This window comes from Sciurus vulgaris, assembly GCF_902686455.1.
Source record: "Sciurus vulgaris genome assembly, chromosome: 10".
In the NCBI taxonomy this organism is placed as follows: domain Eukaryota; kingdom Metazoa; phylum Chordata; class Mammalia; order Rodentia; family Sciuridae; genus Sciurus; species Sciurus vulgaris.
In genome coordinates, this window is record NC_136470.1 from 118,495,278 (window position 1) to 118,515,580 (window position 20,303).

Sequence of the window (20,303 nt, forward strand, 5' to 3'; positions counted from 1 at the left end):
GTGGCAAATTAAATACAGCTTGAATTTATTAAAAAGTCATCATTATTATAAATGCATGTGTTATTCTGATATCTCCTAAAAGTGAAAAATTTTAATGCATCCTATGTTTTAACAGGTTGCAGTATTTTACAGAGCTAGTCCAAGACACAAGATGAAAATTATCAAGGTAGGTGTCTAAAAATCAGATTGCTTTATTTCTCTGTACAAAATACTGCCACTTTGTATTACAAGGAGTATTGATAGAGCACCAAAGTCAGAAGTATTGTGAAGCAAAACTGGCATAGTTTTTTAAGAGCTTGATGTGGAAACACTAATAGAGAATTTAATTAGGAAGATGTGGAAGAAAACTTTATGAATATTTGCAAATACAACCTTCTTTAAACAGTTTAAATAGTGTAGCAGTATGTTCTGACAGGGTCCATGGCCACATCATCCCCATGGGAATAGTGATGAGTTAAAAAATGAATATATACAAGAAAAAAAGCTTTTTAAGAGTGTGAATAGTGTTTAAAAGACTGTGGTTACTTAGATTTATTAACCAAATGTACCCATGCATAGCTTAACATCAGGGATATGTTCTAGAAATGTATCACTAAGGTGATTTTTTTTTCACTATTCGAATATCTTGAGTATACTAAACTTAGATGGTGTAGGTCAGTCACTCAGCATCACTTTTTTGGGGGGTGTGGTGTACCAGGAATTGAACCCAGGTTCACTTAACCACTGAGCCACATCCCCAGCCCTTTTTTGTATTTTATTTAGAGACAGAGTCTTGTTGAGTTGTTTAGGGTCTTGCTAAGTTTTTGAGGCTGGCTTTGAACTCACAATCATCCTGTCTCAGCCTCCCAAGCCTCTGGGATTTTAGGGTTTGTGCCTCCATCCTGGCTCATCATGGCCTATTGATGTAATCAAGAGATGTGGTAAACACAAGGGTGTGACACAGTACACTTTTCTCTCTCTTTATTTTAACTAAATAGTATACTCTAAAATAATGGTAAAAAGTATAGTAAATACATAATTATTATCAGGTATATTGTAATTTATGTGCTATATTTTTTATACAACTATTAGCACAGGTTTACATTAACTTTACCACAAACATGAATAATGTGTTGTGCAGTAATGTGAGGACTTGGATTTTAATAGGCATTATAAGTTTTTCAGCTCCATCCACTGTGGTATATGTGGTCCATTATTGACTGAAATGTTATGTAGCACATGACTGTACATAAAAGTAACTGTCATAGTATTCAGTGAGTTTAATTTATTAATGACAATAGCCAGCTATTGTATATAGTTCAGAATTTTTCAGTTTGGCATTTTTGACATTTTGAACTAGATAGTCGTTTGTTGTGAGGGGCTGTCTTGTGTATTGTAGGTTCACAACATCCTTAGCCCCTACTGGCTAGATACTTTGGCATCCCCCAAGCCAAGACAATCAAAAATGTCTTCAAATATTGTTAGATATTGTTAGAGACAAAATTGTCCCTCTCTGAGAATCATTGAGTAGTTGATATACTCATAGTTCTCACAAATGAAAATATTAATAACAACTTTTCCTAAACTTTATTCTATTAAAAACTCCACATGTTTAAGTTTTTTGAAAAAATGGGTTGTTTGTGTTATTGTGAAAAAAATAGTTGAGCATGTTTGTTTAGCCCATATCTGTACGGAAACAACTTTATCATCAGATTCCTCACTCCAGTGTGTTCTCTGCCCTCTTTAGTCTCTACAGAAAAATGGGTCAGTTGTAGCCATGACAGGAGATGGAGTAAATGATGCAGTTGCTCTGAAGGCTGCAGACATTGGAGTCGCAATGGGTCAGACTGGCACAGATGTTTGCAAAGAGGCAGCAGACATGATCCTGGTGGATGATGATTTCCAAACCATAATGTAAGCTTTGTTTCAGTGAATGCATATAAGAGAATCTTCTGTCCTTTTCCCCAGATGGTTCCCCATCTCATCCCCAGATGATTCAACTGGAAAAGAACTAACAATATTTAAAATTGAGCAAATTTATTAATTAATTGTTTCTAGATTAATCATGTTTTCTGGCCTAGTGTGTAGTTGTAGAGAAAATGATTTGTATGGATTGAATAGACATAATAAATGGTAAGGCTGATCTTTTAAGAAATACTGAATGCCAGCTAGGTATCATGTTGTTCTGGGCACTAAAACTGGTACAACAGTGGACCTTCATTAGGAGCCTTTTAGTTAAATTCAGGTTCTTAGGAATGTGCATGTGTATGACCTTACAGTAAGTATTAAAAATTATGAAGTTCACATCCATTCTTATTTCCTTGTATCAGTAGTAGATTCATATTGCTCTCATTCATGATATAATTTATTAAATTTGAATAGCATTGTTTCATCCAGTTTCCAATTGATTTAGGACTCCAGTTTAATACCCACTGGTGTCAGTTTCACAATGTTTAGATGGATGTCATTGTAATCTCAACCTGTCAGGTGGCCTGAACTTTACTCATTTCAGTGCTAAATTATAATTTCGTGTCCCAGGATACTTTGTTACCTAATAGTGTCTTAAAGAAATGTACTTGGGAGTTCAGAACTCAGAGCATTGCCAAACTCTTATAAAGATGTTTGTTTTTTCCTCTCCCTGCTTAAAGTTGTATAAAAATCTGGGAAGAAAGAAGTTGTTTTAAAAAATACGTATTTTCCTAGATTGAGCCAAATGAAAGAGAATTTATGACTTTTTGTAAATTAATGTCCTTTAATTTCTCTCTAGTAGTATATAGTATATATACTTGTATGTAGGAACAATAGCTCATTGCCATTTAGTTCCTGACATATATTAATTTAACTCTTAAGAAAAATGAGCTTAAAGAGGTAAAGATGATTATCATTTTAGTACTTTAAGCATATAGCATTGTGTGGAGAGGCAGTTTATTATTTTAATATTCAAATATCTTTTTAAGAATTAAAAAATAAAGTGAAGTTACTTTAGATAGGTGTCAGTATGTTTGATTTTAGTTCATTGCTGAAATAAATGTTTTCATATTCTAGTCTTAATTATGTGAAGAAAATAATAGACTTTTTTGTCTTTAATTTAAAAAAATTTTTTTTTGGCACTGGGGATTGAACCCAGGGATACTTTACCACTGAGTTACACAAAAAGTTTTTTTAATTTTGAGACAGGGTCTTGCTAAATTGCTTAGGGCCTCACTAAGTTGCTGAAGCTGGTCTGGAACTTGGGATCCTCCTGACTCAGCCTCTGAAGTTGTTGGGATTATAGTTGTGTGCCACCATGCCTGGCTAATAATTTATTTTCTTAATTGATACATATACTAGTTGGAAATTTATTGTCAAAATAGCTTCACAATCTTTTATCACAGGTATATCTTTATTTTTATATGGAATTTTCTTTATTTTTATGTGAAATTTTCTGACTTCATCTTTACTTTTAAAATTTCAGGTCCGCAATTGAAGAGGGTAAAGGAATTTATAATAACATAAAAAATTTTGTTAGATTTCAACTGAGCACGTAAGTTTGCAATAAATTTGTCAGCTTGGTTCTTTTAGATAAATTATAGGAAAGTAGAACTTACCTAGAAACTTCTGTGTATTACTGAGGGTTGTTTATAAGTAAGTTTTCTAAAGAGAGAGAGAATTACTATACAGAAATGGCATGATAAGTGGATTCTCAATAAGATAATTAGATGTCTGTATCATCATCAAAGTATTTGGTCAGTCCTTTGCAGTTTCCACATTTGTGGATTCAAGTATGGATTGAAAATATTTGGAAAAAAAAATTGTATGTGTTCTGAACATCTATAGACTTTCCTCGTTTTTATACCTGAAACAATAGAGTATAACCACAATTTACGTAGCATTACATTGTATTAGGTACTGTAAATAATCTAGAGATGACCTAAAGTATTCAAGGGAATATGTAAAGGTATATGCAAATACTGTGCCACTTTATATAAGGGACTGGGAATTTGGTATTTCAGGGATTTCTAGAACCAATCCTGCAAGGGATACTGAGGGACAACTGTATAAAACTTCAGGATTTATTTAGTAGCTTCTGAAATTGAAGGAGTGGAATAGGTCATATCTCAGTGTTTCTTCTTAGTGTTCTGTTTTTTTCCCCCCAAAATAGAAGGACTTTCTGTAGCCAAACAATCAAACAAAACTGTTGAATATTGTTGAAACTGTTATGTAGATTTAAAAAATTTCTTCCCTTTGCTGTTGAAAATATTTTGCTAAATAATGTTAGGTTTTAAATGTTCACATGAATGAAGCATAGGTTATTTGAGTTCTGGGCTTCTTTTAAAAGCACAGTAGTAATGTGAGATTTTTAAATGCTAGAAAAATATCACCACAAAATCAATAGAAAATTTACTATGCTGACAGATTAAATGACTCTCTTTTTCAACAGGAGTATAGCAGCATTAACTTTAATCTCATTGGCTACATTAATGAACTTTCCTAATCCTCTCAATGCAATGCAGATTTTATGGATCAATATTATTATGGATGGACCCCCAGCTCAGAGGTTAGTTTTTCATGTTTGAACTAGATAGATAAGGAAATTGTGATGCCCTAATTATTGTTTTAAAATTTTATTATGGATAATGTCAGAAATTGGCAGTAGCATATTTGTTATAAATTGTGTGATATGTGCATATCATTTATTCTCTTGAATGTTTGTTCATGTAACATGGATCTGAGCCTTTATGTTATGTCACTCACCTACCCTTTGGTTGAGAATATATCAGAGAATAGGTAAGTCCCCCCTATCCTGCAATAAGCCTTTTATTGCTAAGAATGTAATGCAGTGGAGGAATGTCTGAGTACAGTGTCATTACCTAGGTTCTGTGTTAATACTAGAGACTTGGAAAGTATTGAAGAATTTGAGTGTCTGTTTTATTTTACAACAATGAGGTAGTTGAGTGATACATATCATTGGCCATTGCAACAGATCATCCTAGTCAAAACGCCTTGTAGGAAAGACATTTCAAAGCCCTCTTGGTAGGTCATGCATTTGAAATAAATAATTTTACATGTAAATGAAATTGTCTAGTGTTTTGAAGGCAGATTATTAGTTGTCTATCAAATTGTGCTAAATAAGTGTGAAAGAGGAAAGAGACAGTGATAAAATCAGTCGTTGGGCTGGTTTTGTTTTCATTTTGAGAGGGGGTTGTTATGTTGATCATGGTATCCTGAAACTCATGGGCACAAGAAATCCTCATGTCAGGCCTCACTTACCTGGTACTATAGGCATATGCTGGTAGAACTAGCAGTGGTTATTTTTGACTAGTCATAAATAAGTTTTTCTTAAGATTCAACATTTTGTTTTCATAAGAAAGTATTTAGATTCCTGGATAACTGAATTTAGTTAGTTTTAAAAGTAACAGATCCAAGCCTTAACACTTAAAGTAATTCCTTTTTCTGTTTGCTTTTAAGTCTTGGAGTAGAACCGGTGGATAAAGATGTCATTCGTAAACCTCCTCGCAATTGGAAGGACAGCATTTTGACTAAGAATTTGATACTTAAAATACTTGTTTCATCAATAATTATTGTTTGTGGGACTTTATTTGTCTTCTGGCGTGAGGTATATTCACTGGATAAGTAGCTATATTATGCATTTTGTATGATAGGATTCTTAGTTATTTTGGTGTGTTACACAGAAAACTGAAAAGACTTCTTTGAGTAAAAAATATGATAGAAACATTTTAAGCTTCTATTTTGTTCTCTGGGTTAATAGAATTGTTGGCTTAGGACTTGAAATCATTTAAATTTGCAGAGACATATGACAATAAAATTAATACATGAAATTTTGGGTAGAAAAACTGAGCCTTGAAGAACAACTTTATTGTAATTAAATAATAAATGTATTTAAAACTATATAGTTCATGAAAAGATTTTTTTACTTTTAACTATGTACAACTACAATTGTTCACTGGCTATAGGAAATTTAAGGAACTTACATGTTTTGTATCTTAGACTAAAGCTATTTATCATAATAGAAGGAAAATAATAACATTTCAAAAGTATGCAATATGTGATCGTTTGATTCAGCCATTGAAAAGTTATTTTGTTTTTTTTTTTTTCTGTCCACAGCTGCGAGACAATGTTATAACACCTCGAGACACAACAATGACATTCACATGCTTCGTGTTTTTTGACATGTTCAATGCGCTAAGTTCCAGATCTCAGGCATGTGTCATAAGTCTTAGCTAATTGGCCCAACTGAATAGAGCTTCTTTTCCTAGTGAGGAGGCCAGGAAGTGGGAGTTTTTAGTTTTACTTGGTTTTGCAGCCACAGATTACAGTGCCAGGCACAGCCTTCTTACTAACTTGTGCCATTGGTGAACAATAAGGTTGAAGCACTTGGGGAGCTAAACCCTACCTTTAACTGAAAGATCAAAGAAAATCACAGATATCTTTCTTTCTTCCTTTACCTTATAAGTTATAGCTATAGGAAATATTCAGGTTAACATTATCTCAACATAGGACAAACCTCAGATGCTCTGCTAAAATGGTATGTCTCATTTTAGGAGAGTGTTGGAATAAGGACCAGAACAAATTGCTTGCCATCAATCTCTGTCAGTGTGTAAAAGTTTAGGACACTTAATTTTACTTTTCTTCACAAGTCTTAACAATAGGTGTGATTGCTTCTTCTTGGTCGTAAAGTGTTTTAATAGAATATAATGGATTAGTACCTTGAGGGTGCTTTTTCAGAGCATGTTGTTCTTGAAAACTAATTCTATCTGAGGCAGTAACTATTTGTTTAAATTTTAAAGCACTCTGAATCTTTAACTGTATCTGTCACCATTTGTCATACTAGAATTTTGTAAGAAGGCTGGATTATCTCTAATTTTGAGACTGTTTTGAAGAAGATGTAGTATTCGTGTTTTTGTTTTATAAAAGATAGTTTTACTTTTTCTGTAGACACATTACTAGATCCATTCTTTAAGATTTTAGATTATCTACCACAATGAATGAATAGGAAAGACTTCGCAAAATACAAAGTTTCTTAGTGCTTTATGCTGAAGTGAGCTTTTTTTCTTTTTGTGGTCTCATACAGTCTCACTTTAAGAAAGCCCTTTATTGATAAATAAAAGTTACTGTAAAATGTACCTTTTTTCTACCTGAATGATTTCAAAATAATAGTTAGAATTAAGAGATTTCATGGTATTGATAATCAAAGCTACCCAGTGATACTAATTATTAAAAATTGAAAATAAGTATAATAATACAGAAGTTATTTGTATGACCAAGGAGTAATAATTGAACTTTCTGCTTTGCCAACAGACCAAGTCTGTGTTTGAGATTGGACTCTGCAGTAATAAAATGTTTTGCTATGCGGTTCTTGGATCCATTATGGGACAATTACTAGTTATTTACTTCCCTCCACTTCAGAAGGTTTTTCAAACGGAGAGCCTAAGTATACTGGGTAAAAAATGTTGTCTTTATATATTTTAGGTGAATTGTATTTTACAATGTTTGTTCTATTAATTCTTTCAAGATAGTGAAATGCGAAAGGTAACTGACATGACCTGGAAAAGAGGATTCCTTTTTTCATTTGGGAAGTTCAGGGAGTCATTCTCTTTACTCTAGGGGTAAATTGTTTTTTTCCTTTTCCTTCGCGGTACTGTGGATTGAACCCAGAGCTTCGAACATGCTAGGCAAGAACTCTACCATTGAGCTACATGCCTACCCCTTCTTATTTTACTTTGAGAATAGGACCTTGCTTAGTTGCCCAGGCTGGTCTTGAACTTGTGATCTTCTTGTCTTATACCCCTGAGTCACTGGGATTACAAGTGTGCACCACTGTGCCTGGCCTGTTTTTTTTTTCTTTTTATAGGTTATCAATTGTTATAAAATTATATTTGGTGTTTCTGAAATACAGCAAACCAAAACCTATTATAAAGTGATTATAGTTTAGCCAGGTACCATGGTGTATTCCTGTAATCCCAGCAGCTCTGGAGGCTGAGGCAGGAGGATCACAAGTTCAAAGCCAGCCTCAACAATTTAGTGAAGGCCCTAAGCAATTTAGTGAGATCCTGTCTCAAAAAAAAAGCGAGGGGCTGGGGATGTGTCACGGTAGATCAGCAAGTCTCCTGTACCAAAAAAAGGTAATTGTAGTTTATAACTTTTCCCATGTTGTAAGAAGAAAGAACTAGATTTAAGATCAGTGAAAACAAATATTGCTCTTGAATAAAACTGAAATTTTAAAAAACTGATCTTGTTAGTTTGCACATTCTCATTTTATGAAATGTCATTCTGACCCTGAAAGCATAGTTTTATAATTCTGTGAATTACACTTATTTTTTCATATACCATGCATTAAATGTATGCATCAGTCATTTAAGAATTCATTTTCTTGGGCTGGAGTTGTGGCTTAGTGGTAGAGTGCTTGCCTAGCTTATGTGAGGCACTGGGTTCAATCCTCAGCACCACATAAAAGTAAATAAAATAAAGGTATTGTGTCCATCTACAACTTAAAAAAAAAGAAAAGAAAATATTTAAAAAATTCATTTTCCTCTGTGTGAGGAACAGAATATTTGATGGGAATGCTGTCTTTAATTCTTGAGTTTTTAAAGTTAATTTGAAAAGTAGTTACAATATTTCACTTTATTTTTTGGTGTAAGTTAAAGTTCACTTTAAAATTCAACTATTTTAATTTTAATATTTTAATTCCATATTTAAATTGTTTCCTTTAAAAACAGTTTTAAGCATTTTTTAAAGCAATAAATAAGAATTGAGATAGTGTGGATACTATTGGAAATATAGTCTTCTAGACTTTGAAATAGAATATGTTGCTGCAAAATATTTAATCTTCAGATAGGCATTTTCAGTCACATTGGTTACAACTCCTTGAGCAGTAATTTCTAAAAGGGTGGTGAGGGTAATAATATTTACTTCATGAAGTAATTGAGAAAAAAATATTTTTAAAACTGTGGTAAAAATGCTAGCAGAATGTAAGCTGCTAACTTTGTGACTAGTAAGTGTCAAAGAATGGTAAAACCCACCTTATTTTCTCTTGCAGATCTGTTGTTTCTTTTGGGTCTCACTTCGTCAGTGTGCATAGTGGCAGAAATTATAAAGAAGGTTGAAAGGAGCAGGGAAAAGATCCAGAAGCATGTTAGTTCGACATCGTCGTCTTTTCTTGAAGTATGATGCATATTGCATTCTTTTATTTGCAAACTAGGAATTGCAGTCTGAGGATCATTTAGAAGGGCAAGTTCAAGAGGATAATGAAGATTTGAGAACTTTTAAACTTTTCATTGACTAAAATGAACATTAATGTTAAAGACTTGATTTGAAACTTTATCCTGCTGGCAGTCCCAAATGAAATTATGCAACTTTGATAACATATTCCTTGATTTAAATTGGCTTTTGCGATTGAGTGAGACTTTATAAAGCATATGGGCAGTAATTTAATTAAAAAAAGAGGCAAAACATAAATCACCTTCTGCACTTAAGTCTAACGTACAAATACACTATCTTAAGATAGATATAATTATTTTTTATTTTTAAATATTGTACTATTTATGGTGGTGGGGCTTTCTTACTAATACACAAATAAATTTAATCATTTCAAAGGCATTCTATTTGATTTAGAAGTTGATTCCCAGGAGTGCCATATTTCAGCTACTGTATTTTCTTTTTCCTGCAATGTAAGCAGCTCAGATACCTTGTGCTACCATTTTTATATTTCAGGTTTTTGCACAGGATGTGACCACTGTCAGATCACTGTTCTTTTCTTTCTTTTTGTGATTGAAAAGCATATACTGCAATTTGAAGTAAATGTTTGCCTTTCTTAGTAAGTGTAAATGGTTGCTTTTTTTTTTTTTTTTTTTTTTTTTTTTAAATTAAGATGTGAGTCTTTGGTTTAGCAGAATTAGTGCAGGGCTATCAAGCGGCATTCTAGTTACAGTAACAGTGTCTGTAGTTGAAACAGTCATAGGTTCAAAAACATTTGAGACTGGAATGAAATTTATAATGAATTATATTAACATGTCATGTCTTCTTTTTGAGTTAAATATAAATATATAATTTGTTGAATATCATCTTGTCATCCTCTAAATATAAATCCAATTCAACTGAATTAACTGAATTTTATTATTTTTACTATTTTGTATGTGTATTTTTAAGTATATTTCTTAGGAAGTGTAGTTTACTATACTTAAATAATAAAAAAGTTCCAAACCTTTAGAGGGTTTATGAATGAGGGCTTGCAGGAAAGATCCTGTGCTGGCTGCTCTTCATACATCTTCCAGGCAGCTTCTTTCACATCAGGTACTGCACAGCCCTGAGTCTGTCCCTTCTACTTCCACCATCTGTTCTCTTATCTTCTTTTTGTTTCACTGGGCTTGCTAGAGAAACAGATATATCTGCTTTGTGTAATGCCATCAGTTTTTTAAAAAGTTTGTTAGATGTAACCAATTTGTTTTGAATGTATAGCAAGTTTGGGCCAGAAATTCAAAAACATCCGTTCTCCTGTTGAATATTTCTCTGTACAAAGAGAAATAGTCTCAGATTCTTATAGCTTTAATTCTTCTTGAAATTAGTGAATTCTGTATTTTATAAACTGTCAGAATAAACTATTCTCAAGCTTTTATCCAATATTAAATTGCAAGCGTTAGCTTTGAAAAACTGTCATTGACAGGGAAAATATCCATTATTTGAGCCCTTATTATTGAAATGTAAGTGCAAGGAGATGAATTGTCTGCACTTTCTTTTTCTTTATTCTTTCAGGCTGAATATTCAAATGTACATTATCCTCTCTCATTAGCTGGAACATGGAAGCCATTGTTTAGTCAACTGTCTTTAGTGATTTGATACCTGATACCTAAATTTTGTAATGATTTTTATTCTGTGTTACAAAGATGTGAAGTACATAGTAAGTGCACATCAGTCTTTTGTTTTGCATTTTAGGTTTGGAATATGACTTGTATCAAATTAATGTACCAGTCTTTTCATTTGATTTTTGATCTATAAAAATAAAAGGTTTTTTTTCATAAGTTAATCACCTCCTAATTAGTGCTGTTAGCATTAAAATAATCTGTATGGATGCTAAAGATGTGGAAATTCTTTGATTTCAAAAGAAGTAAAATATATAGTACTGATCCAAATTTCAATTTTTTGTAATATATCAATCCAGACTAGCATGCATGAGTTAAATGTGCTAATATTGAAATTTTAAATTTTTGCCCCATTTTCTAGCCCTAGGACTCTTGGTCTCTAATGATAAAATTTGATTGTTCTTCCCTGTTGATTACTTTATGTCATTTTTGACCCTGTAGTGAGTAACACCAGAGAAGAAAAGAAATAGTAATAATGTACTATTTAGATACATAATTCTCAAATGATAAAAACTGGCCACATAAAAACAAGACTGAGCACATCTGTGCTGGGCATTGCATAACACAGAGATGAAACAGAATCAAAACCATCCAACTCAAAGAACCTCCCTTCTCCAGTTCAGCCCTTATTTAATAGCATTAAACAACCTGTAGAAGGATGACATGTTTTTAACCTTTCATCCCACACATGGTGTCTCTGTTCAAATTATAATCTTTCTGAAATCACATTGTTTTAATCTCTTACACATAGTGTATAAGTGAGCATTGGCCATGTGTAAAATAGAAGAACCTTAATTAGGTTTACCCTTCTTTCTGCCTTTGTTAACTGGCAATTGATGTGCAGTTTACTTCCACATATGACTCACCCAAGAAGTTAGGTGGATGAATTGATTATCTTTTCATGAAACATTTTTTTAGCACCTGACTATAACCAGGAGTAGAGAAATAATGGCATCCTTGCTCTTCAGAAGCTCATGGACAGAGATAGTAGGTAGTAAAACCGATAAACTATTTTTAGAAAGTTAATAGTGATCTCTGCACATTTAACAAATACACATACATTAAAATGAATACAGCACAATTGCACTAGAAATTTTCTTTGATATTGGCTTTTGAAAATCTTTGAAGTGGTTTTCAAAGCTCCTAAAATCCAAACAGTAGTTGATTTGCCTGCTAAAATATGGTGTGAATAAATATTAATATTAACCGGTATGTGACAGATTATCCTGATTGTTAAGCTTCCTTGAGCTCAGCAATTTGGTATGGTTGTTGACTGGTCAGTGGAATTAGTCTGTTTGGGTTAATAATTTGAATAGATTGCTGTGTGGTAAATGTAGGCAGGTGAGGTGTAGCTGGAAGAAGTAGGTCACTGGGGCGTGACTCGGGGAGTACTTATTTTGTCCCGGGCTCCACCCACCTCTCTGCTTCCTGGCTGCAATGAGTGGAGATGCCCTTTCACCATGATTTTCTGCTTCATATTAGACCCAGGGCAGTGGAGTCAGCTGAATATGGATTAAACCTCTGAAACTGTGAGCCCAGATAAACATTTCCTCCTCTGAGTTGTTTTGAATAATACAAGTGGGACACAGGCCCATTTGAAATGTGAGGTTCATAGTAGCCTTGAGATTTCCCACTGGACATGTAGATGAGGTTTCTAAAGCAGATAATCAAAGCCAGGGCTAATTCTAAGCTAGTAGAAAAACAATTTCCCTTTAAAAGCTTCCCCCCACTCCATTTTTGATTTTTGCTAAAATTAAAGCACTAAGTGGGAGTATACTTAGCTTTGGCAGAGTAAGATTTTTTTTAAAGTTCCTTTAACATAGTGATTACTTAATCAGTAAACAGTTTTCTAAATTCACAATGTAAGGACCACAGAAAACATTGAAGTCTCTTTTGTTATAGAGCTTCCAAATGAGTGTGGTTTTAGGTTACCAATTGGAAAACAGTGTTGTGAATAATTGGTAGCACATCTTCTTGGTATTTGCATAAAACATTGCAGATTGTATGTATGTTGAATAACTACACAACTTAGAATGGAATTTACTGTGCAGTGAGTGAAGAGCATTAACATTGGAAAATAGCTACTTGTTCCAAACAAGTAATTGTGGAAGAAGAGTAGAAAACAGTATCTTTTGGTTCCTCTTCCATCTTGCTCATATTTGTTTGGACCTTTCTAGCCTCATATCCCATTGAGTGTGCCAACACACTCTACTTCCAGGTCAAAAGGGGCAGTATTCCTTAAGCTTTTTGTTGATAAAGCTAGACAGAAATTTGACATAATTATCTCTTTTTATTAAAGATAAAGTTAAGAGTTGAAGTTGGGACAGAAAAGTGGAAGCAAGTATTTGAGCCATTTTCATTCTTGGAAATTATTTCTTAAGTCCATCAGTGTTCCTGTATATGCCTGAGTGTATGATGTGTTAGTAAAGGCCTTTATTTGTTCAACTACTCCAGGTAGTGACTTTTTTATTTTTAAACCATTTTGGTCAATTCTAGCCAAATTGATAAATACCTTGTCTGTGGTTCCTTGGTTGTTAGGTCTGGCAGAATTCCCATTCATATCTAACCAAAAGTTGCCCCATCGCCAGTTTTGGTTAAGCAGTAATGGCATTGTTTTATTTTGTAACCTTTTGCATAGAAACCACATTTCACAGTAACGTGAACACTTAATGCTGGAAATTGGGCAACAGTTTTGCATGTGTACCAGAAGTCCATTTTGGGGCTCAGTATTTCTAGCTTTTGAATTCACGATGTGCTAACACATTTTTTTTTCAAGATACAAATCTATTCAACCATGTTAAAGATGATTATCTATTTAAGTCTTCTGTGATAAGTACACCAAAGTGTACTTTAGTTGAGAAGTGGCAATTTGGTGCCATCTTATGGTCATTAAAACAATACTATGTCTTGACTACTCTTTTTCATCAGTCTGCATCTTACAGGCATAATATGAAACACTTGGTGTACAAGTCTTACAAAACTATCCTTGGAGCAGCAGACAGCAAGCTTTAAATAAATAGGTGATTATGTAGAAAATGTATGCCTGATAGGAAGAACATGACAGATTTTACATTTAAGTACTATTAGATCAGTTTTAGAAAGTTATAAATTGTGTTTTCATTCATGTTGTTTTCTAAGAAGGCTGCGTAATAGGATGGCATTAGATTGTGTAAGTGTCTTTCTACATGGGGCTGGTCTGTATGGCCCATTAATTAACTAGAGGTGTTACAGGTTAGGGAAACAGTTTATTGTAATCCTCCTTAATTTATCTACATGGAGCTGTTGGTTTTGGTGTCGACAAATGATGCCATGCAGGACAAGTCTGCATGCTGCCCATTTTTGTAAATAAAGTTTTCTTGGAACACAGCTACACACATTCATTTACATATTGGTTGTTGCTACTTTCATGCCACAATGGTAAAAGTGAGTAGGGGTAGGGACCATATGGCTCCACAAAACCTCAAATATTTAACTATTTGACCCTTTGTAGAAAAAGCTCACCTACTCATATAGATACTCAAGAGGAAGAAAATAGACTTGTACATTACATTCACTGGACTGGAGAAACATTTTCTCTACTCTCCAGTCTCCCAACAGGATGTTCTCCCTGGGACAGATGCATTTGGTAGCAGATTTGATGTCAGTCTGAGTCACCTATGGGTCTCCCATGTGAAGAATGTCTCAGACTGTTTCCAAAACGTCATCAACAGGGAGGACATGCTGGCTATTAGTAGTCCCAACAATTACCAGGACTAGGCTCGTTCCTAACACTGGGTGAAGTGTTCTGATAATGCTAAACTCCTTCCCTCCATCTCTTCTTTCCTCCTCTTCCTCCTCTCTCTGATCCTGTGTGACTGTCAGTTCTCTCCTACCTTCTTGGATACAAAAGAGAAGTAGATGCTTCCAGAGAAAAAGGTTTAATTTAAATAAGCTAAAGTATATTTTATCTTAGAGAAGAAAATATTTAGTACTAACTTATTTTAAGAGAACATTCTAAGTTAAAATGTATTTACATAGTATTTATCATTTCTAAGGTAAAATGATGACAATATTTCTCAGCAGATTCTTCTCACAGTCCACTCCTGACTTACTGCTTTATAAAATAGACAGTGGTTTATAATAGGGTTAGTTAGTTCGGTTTGTCTTTAAGACACGTTTTCATAAGTCTGGGTACTAGATGGCCTATAGTATCAGTACTGTGTGATTGAAAACCTGGGTTTGTGGATATCACCATTCCCAGATTTCACCCCAGAGGCTACCCTGCCCCTTGATTTTTGTTTATGATGGTGGTGGTGGTGGTGAGGTTTCAAGCAATAGTCAGAAAGCCTGCTAGACAAGTTCTAAAAGAGCTGCAACACTTCTCTCCCCTTGATTTTTTTTTTTTCTTGAGGCCATCAAAGCAATGTTGAAAACATCTTTCCATGTCATCCTTCCTCGATGGTACACCTATTAACTTAGGTTTCTCAGATGAAAAAAGTACAACACAGGCATTGGATACATTTGTAAATAGAGGATTAGAAGAGAAAATCTAGCATCCAAAGATCCAGACTTTCCCTGTACTCCAGACATATATCCAACTGCCTGACAGATATCTCCAGTTAAGTGCCTAAAAAGTATATTTAACTTAACATATCCACAGACAAATCCCTAATTCTTCTACTTCCCACCCTACACAAATGACAATGGAATAAGAAATTTAAAAATAGAAGTTAGCTGAATTTAAAAATAGAAGTTTTAATGAGGACATAAAAATTCTGTTATTTCACATTTGACAGTACTTAGTAGTATCTCTTATTGATACTCTTACCCCCCCACACCCTTTTTGAGTACTGTTAATATGTATTAATTTTAAAAAATATTTCCACATTTTTCAGGGCAAATTCCTCTGCTCACATGTAGATTATATTACCCCTTCTCCATCATTACATATTGTTATTCTGTATCCATGATAGCAAACATTACATGTCTGAGACATTACAAAGTAGATTTCCTGTTTTTAGTATCAACATTCTTTGATTTAGTCCCTGTAATATATAACACAGATGAGCCAGACAGGAAATTCAGGGGATGTGGGGAGAGGAGTGCCTACTTAGAAACACTGTTGTTTTTCCAGATTCAAGTACTAATCCCTTCGTTAATGATCCAAAAATTCCTAATGTACAAACCATCTACAACATTTTCCTAATCTTGTGTGGTAACTCACATGATGGCATAACTTTTAAAAAGTTACAAATTGTCAGAAATCCAATATTGGTACATTCTAATCTTTTGAAATGAAAAATCTATTAAGTGTGTATAAGTTAAAACCAGATGACTCTCCCACCCAAAGAAAAAAATGCCTAGGTATTCTTCAATCCTGCTGACAGTAGGTAATTCTGCACAAAAAATTTGTGTGTCTCAAAAGTGGGAATAGGAAAATTGTTTCTTAAACTGTGTATATGTGTATATATAGTTTCTTAAACTATTTTAACCAAATACATAAATTGTTGCCAGGATCAGTAAGAATAGAGATGTATATATACAGTGCTGTGCATTCATTTGAAATTTGATTTTTCTCCCTAAAAATAAAGTTCAGTGAAACTAGCTGGAAACACTTTTCAAACTATAATTCATCTGTTTTCTCATTTTAACACACTGGTATGTGGCTTGATACAGTCATGTCTTTGAATTTAAAAAATTTCCTTCCTCAACATGAGGTTCTTATAACTTTATAGCTGGATGGACTTGAATTTTAGCATCATTGAGACATCTGGACAGAAATAAAAAAAGTAACTTTTCCGGTATGTTTCAGAATGCTGTTGCTGAAAGTGAGAAGGTTTGTTTATAATACTTTAACCCTAGAGAAATAGTAATTTCAAAAGCAAAATGACTTAGTTGTCATGACTGAAATACATCATCTAAAGACATTATGAGATGAATACCAAGTATTCCACTCAAATCTATCCCATCATAAATACAAGGTTGCCACATTGGAGTCTGGTACTGGTAAGTGTTCTTTTATGGAAGTGAAATCGTCTTACCTGGTCTTTGGTGACTGCCTTCCAGGTGCTGCTCTAGGTTCATGGTGTGCTAGTTAGCCAAATAGCATGTAGTAGGGGGAACCTCCAGTGATACCTGGCAACCTTACTAGGGGAAAGCTGGGTTTGGCCTTCTTAAGGCTGTGGAGTAGGGCCAGGGTATTAGCCTGGCAGTTGCAGGAAGATTCCTAAGTAGTACGACTTTTAATTATTTTCCCTCTATCTTTAAACATACCCAGGTTCTTTCAAACTGAGATTTGAAAACTACAGAAAATTCCTTGATAACAGGAAAAAGAGCTGGAGGGACTACATATTCAATATGGGGATAATTCTTTCTGGTCTTCATTATTTTCTGATTTTTGAGCTTATCTGCCCATTCATTCTCTTGGTGGTTCTCCGTTCTTTCCAGTGTGGCCTCAGTGTCACCTCTTGCCCTTTATATTCTTGTCCTTCTTTTTGTAGCCATATTCTTGATCTCTCTTGCCTTTGCAACGTTCTACTCTTAGCTTTGACAACCCTGGTTTCATGGCATCTTGCTCTTTGTGCTGCTCAACACTCACTTCTTCCCAGATCTCTGGCTTTTGGTTTTCATGTGTGGACATAACAATGGCTATTGTTTATCAGCTATTTTATTACCACCCATTGTTAAGTACACAGGCACTTAAAAATGTTACTTTATCTTTAGATAATTTGCTCTATGATTTTCATTTTACCCGGAAGGGCAACTGAGACATTTTCTAATTAATTTGTTTTTATGCATGAAGGAAGAAAAATTCTAAGGCCTTTCTGGTAATAAAGGTCTTTATCTTCTAAAATTATAATTAATTTGAATTAGAAATTCAAATTGAAATACTAAAGTTAACTTGAATTCTTTTTCCATGATGATCAGTTCGCATAAAAGAACTATAAAGATGATATTTACAGATGAATAAATTTTCAGGGTCCAGGTATGAACTTGTACAAAATAGACTTCAGATATCATTTTATAACCACTAAATACAGTGTGATTACATTATACAAAGTAAATGGTTTTCTCTCTGATATTACCCCTAAAATTTATTCATCTTAGCTGTCCAGAGTTCATTTTGATATTTGAAGGACTAATCGAAGACTACATACATTTCCAAAGCCTCAGGTGAGATTTCATTTGTTAGAACTGAATTAGAAAGAGTAGGACTGATTGCTGGGTACAATGGCACATACTTGGAATCCCAAGGACTCTGGAGGCTGAGGCAAGAGGATCATAAGTTCAAAGCCAGCCTTGGCAACTTAGTGAGACCCTATCTCAAAATAAAAAAAGGCTGGGAATATATGTATATAGCTCAATAGTAGAGTGCACCTGGAATCAATCCCCAGCACCACAAACAAAAAAAAAAAAGTATGTTGTTGATAAGCCAAGAAATAGGACATTATAATTTCTAGATTGGTCCCAAACTCTAGGAAAAGGGAGAGACAATTTTGGTATAACATGCTTATTGTCCCCCTTAGATCCACTATGGTTAAGACATACTTCTTAAAAACAGATGTACTTGACATCTCCTTCTTTGATCCTTGTAAGAATAAAACATCTCTTTGGAGATATAAAAACCTCACTAAGGAGCCCTCTGCATTCTTCCTAAAATGTCCGTATTTCAAAAACACTTACTTGAAATGGAAGCATTTTTTAGGGCTGAGCACTTCAGGTGCAGATGACATTGTTTTTAACCCTTCATAAATGGCTAAAACCAGTTAACGCTTGCAAGGTGTGTATGACATTGGTTGGTGCTGGGTTTATTCTTAAGTGGTGTTTGGAGGAAAGTGTAGAATTGTTTACTGGGTATCAGGAAGAAGACATGGGCTTGTTCAAGATGGCAGTTTAAAGCCATCTTTAGCTTACTGATGGGGAATATACCATGGAAGAAGAAAGGAAGAACACAGTTGTGTAAATAAATGAAAGTTGGAATAGTTTTAGTTCTTGCTTAAATGTATTCATTCCACTTGCTTATTTTTACTTTCATGTTCTTTATTTGGAACTGGCCAGCACTTCTATATCTGTTGGTATTTGTAATGTTAGCAGCCTCTAGTATTTTCTAGAATGGTGCCTTTCAAACTTTGATTATAGTAAAAAATAATTTTTCACAACCACCTAATATATGTATCTGATATTTTCCAGTCTAATTTTTTTCATTTAAAAAATGCTGGTTAGGGGTTGGGGATGTTGTAGAGCGCATGCCTAGTGAGTGTGTGGCCCTTGGTTGGACACTCAGGATGAAATAAAAATTAAAAAAAAACCTAATAACACCTGGTTATGACTCATTAACTATTTTTCAAAAAAAAAGATCTAAAGTCCGGTTTTGCTGCATATATGTCATATTTTCATTCTCATTATTTCTTCCTCCTCTGTATCTAGTAGCTCAGAATGGTACTTCTGTAGCTTAGAGCCATTTGTTTCAACCAGTGCTCTAAAAATCTGGAGTTGTAAACCTTGCATGGTCTCATCTACTAAGTTTTTACTTCTCTGGCATTCTAACTCCTGTCTTTCACAGTGCAGACTTTTCATACTAAAAAGACAAAATAGAAACTTAAAACAATTTTCTAAAAATGATTACCAGCTACTGTTTTTCGGAAATAACTGAAGTAGGACTTCTACTTTCTGAAAACATAGCTATGTTGTTGCAATTTAAAATTTATAACTTACTAAAATGGAACATGAGAAGTACAAACATGCTTTTTCACAAGTGTGTTTAAGAAATATCAGAAGTTTCTTAAATCAGGTTGTCTTTATTAAAAATACAATACAAAATACTTTGGAATTCAAGGATTATGTGTTATTGTGTTTATCCCCTAATGGTTAGTTCTAATGAAAAAGGTTAATTATTTCAGGGTAGGTAAGAGCAGAATTTTAAGTTAGAATTATACATGTAGTTTGATGCAGAATAAGTTTATTCAAAATTGGTGGCTTCAATATGTTCCTCCAAGTTTTCAACCATTAAGAGCCCAAACCGATTGCTTCCCTCACACAAGCACCTGGGATCTGAGGCATTTCCCACTCTGTTCTTGGACCAGTTGGTACCCTTTTTCTTTTGCTTTTTTTTTTTTGAATTTGATTTACCCTTTGGTAAGAAAAGTTCAGCGGGGGCATATGACTTTGTGGCATTGAACAGGAGTTCATAAAGTTGCTTAGCCTCAGGACACATGCTCAGGAGACTTTCTACAGAGGTTGATGCCAACAGTTGTTGGCACAGTCCATGTACCAGGCTTCCACTGTACAGTCTGTTGAGGAGGAGAAAAAAGTATGGCTTTAAAGCATCAGTTTAGTGTAGTTGGTCAAGTATGACTAACATGGCTTCAACAAATTTATCTAAACACTGAGAGCTCTTATTGTTTTTTTAAATTATTAAATAATTTCAGAATTATGAGTGATTATATAGTGACTGGTGATATATAAAAACTTTTTATTAACAAATTATGA

General features: G+C 34.0%; 1 protein-coding gene across 2 annotated transcripts in view; it reads left to right on the forward strand.

The window, feature by feature from the left end:
* ATP2C1 (ATPase secretory pathway Ca2+ transporting 1) overlaps positions 1 to 20,303 on the forward strand; it is a 141,090-nt gene that overhangs the window by 118,782 nt on the left and 2,005 nt on the right. For both annotated transcript variants that reach the window (XM_079101280.1, XM_079101281.1), the window contains 8 exons: positions 116 to 166; positions 1,727 to 1,893; positions 3,434 to 3,502; positions 4,400 to 4,516; positions 5,428 to 5,575; positions 6,085 to 6,180; positions 7,279 to 7,420; positions 9,017 to 9,141. In XM_079101280.1, the coding sequence (XP_078957406.1) occupies positions 116 to 166; positions 1,727 to 1,893; positions 3,434 to 3,502; positions 4,400 to 4,516; positions 5,428 to 5,575; positions 6,085 to 6,180; positions 7,279 to 7,420; positions 9,017 to 9,141 (915 nt within the window). The remainder of the gene's footprint in view (positions 1 to 115; positions 167 to 1,726; positions 1,894 to 3,433; positions 3,503 to 4,399; positions 4,517 to 5,427; positions 5,576 to 6,084; positions 6,181 to 7,278; positions 7,421 to 9,016; positions 9,142 to 20,303) is intronic.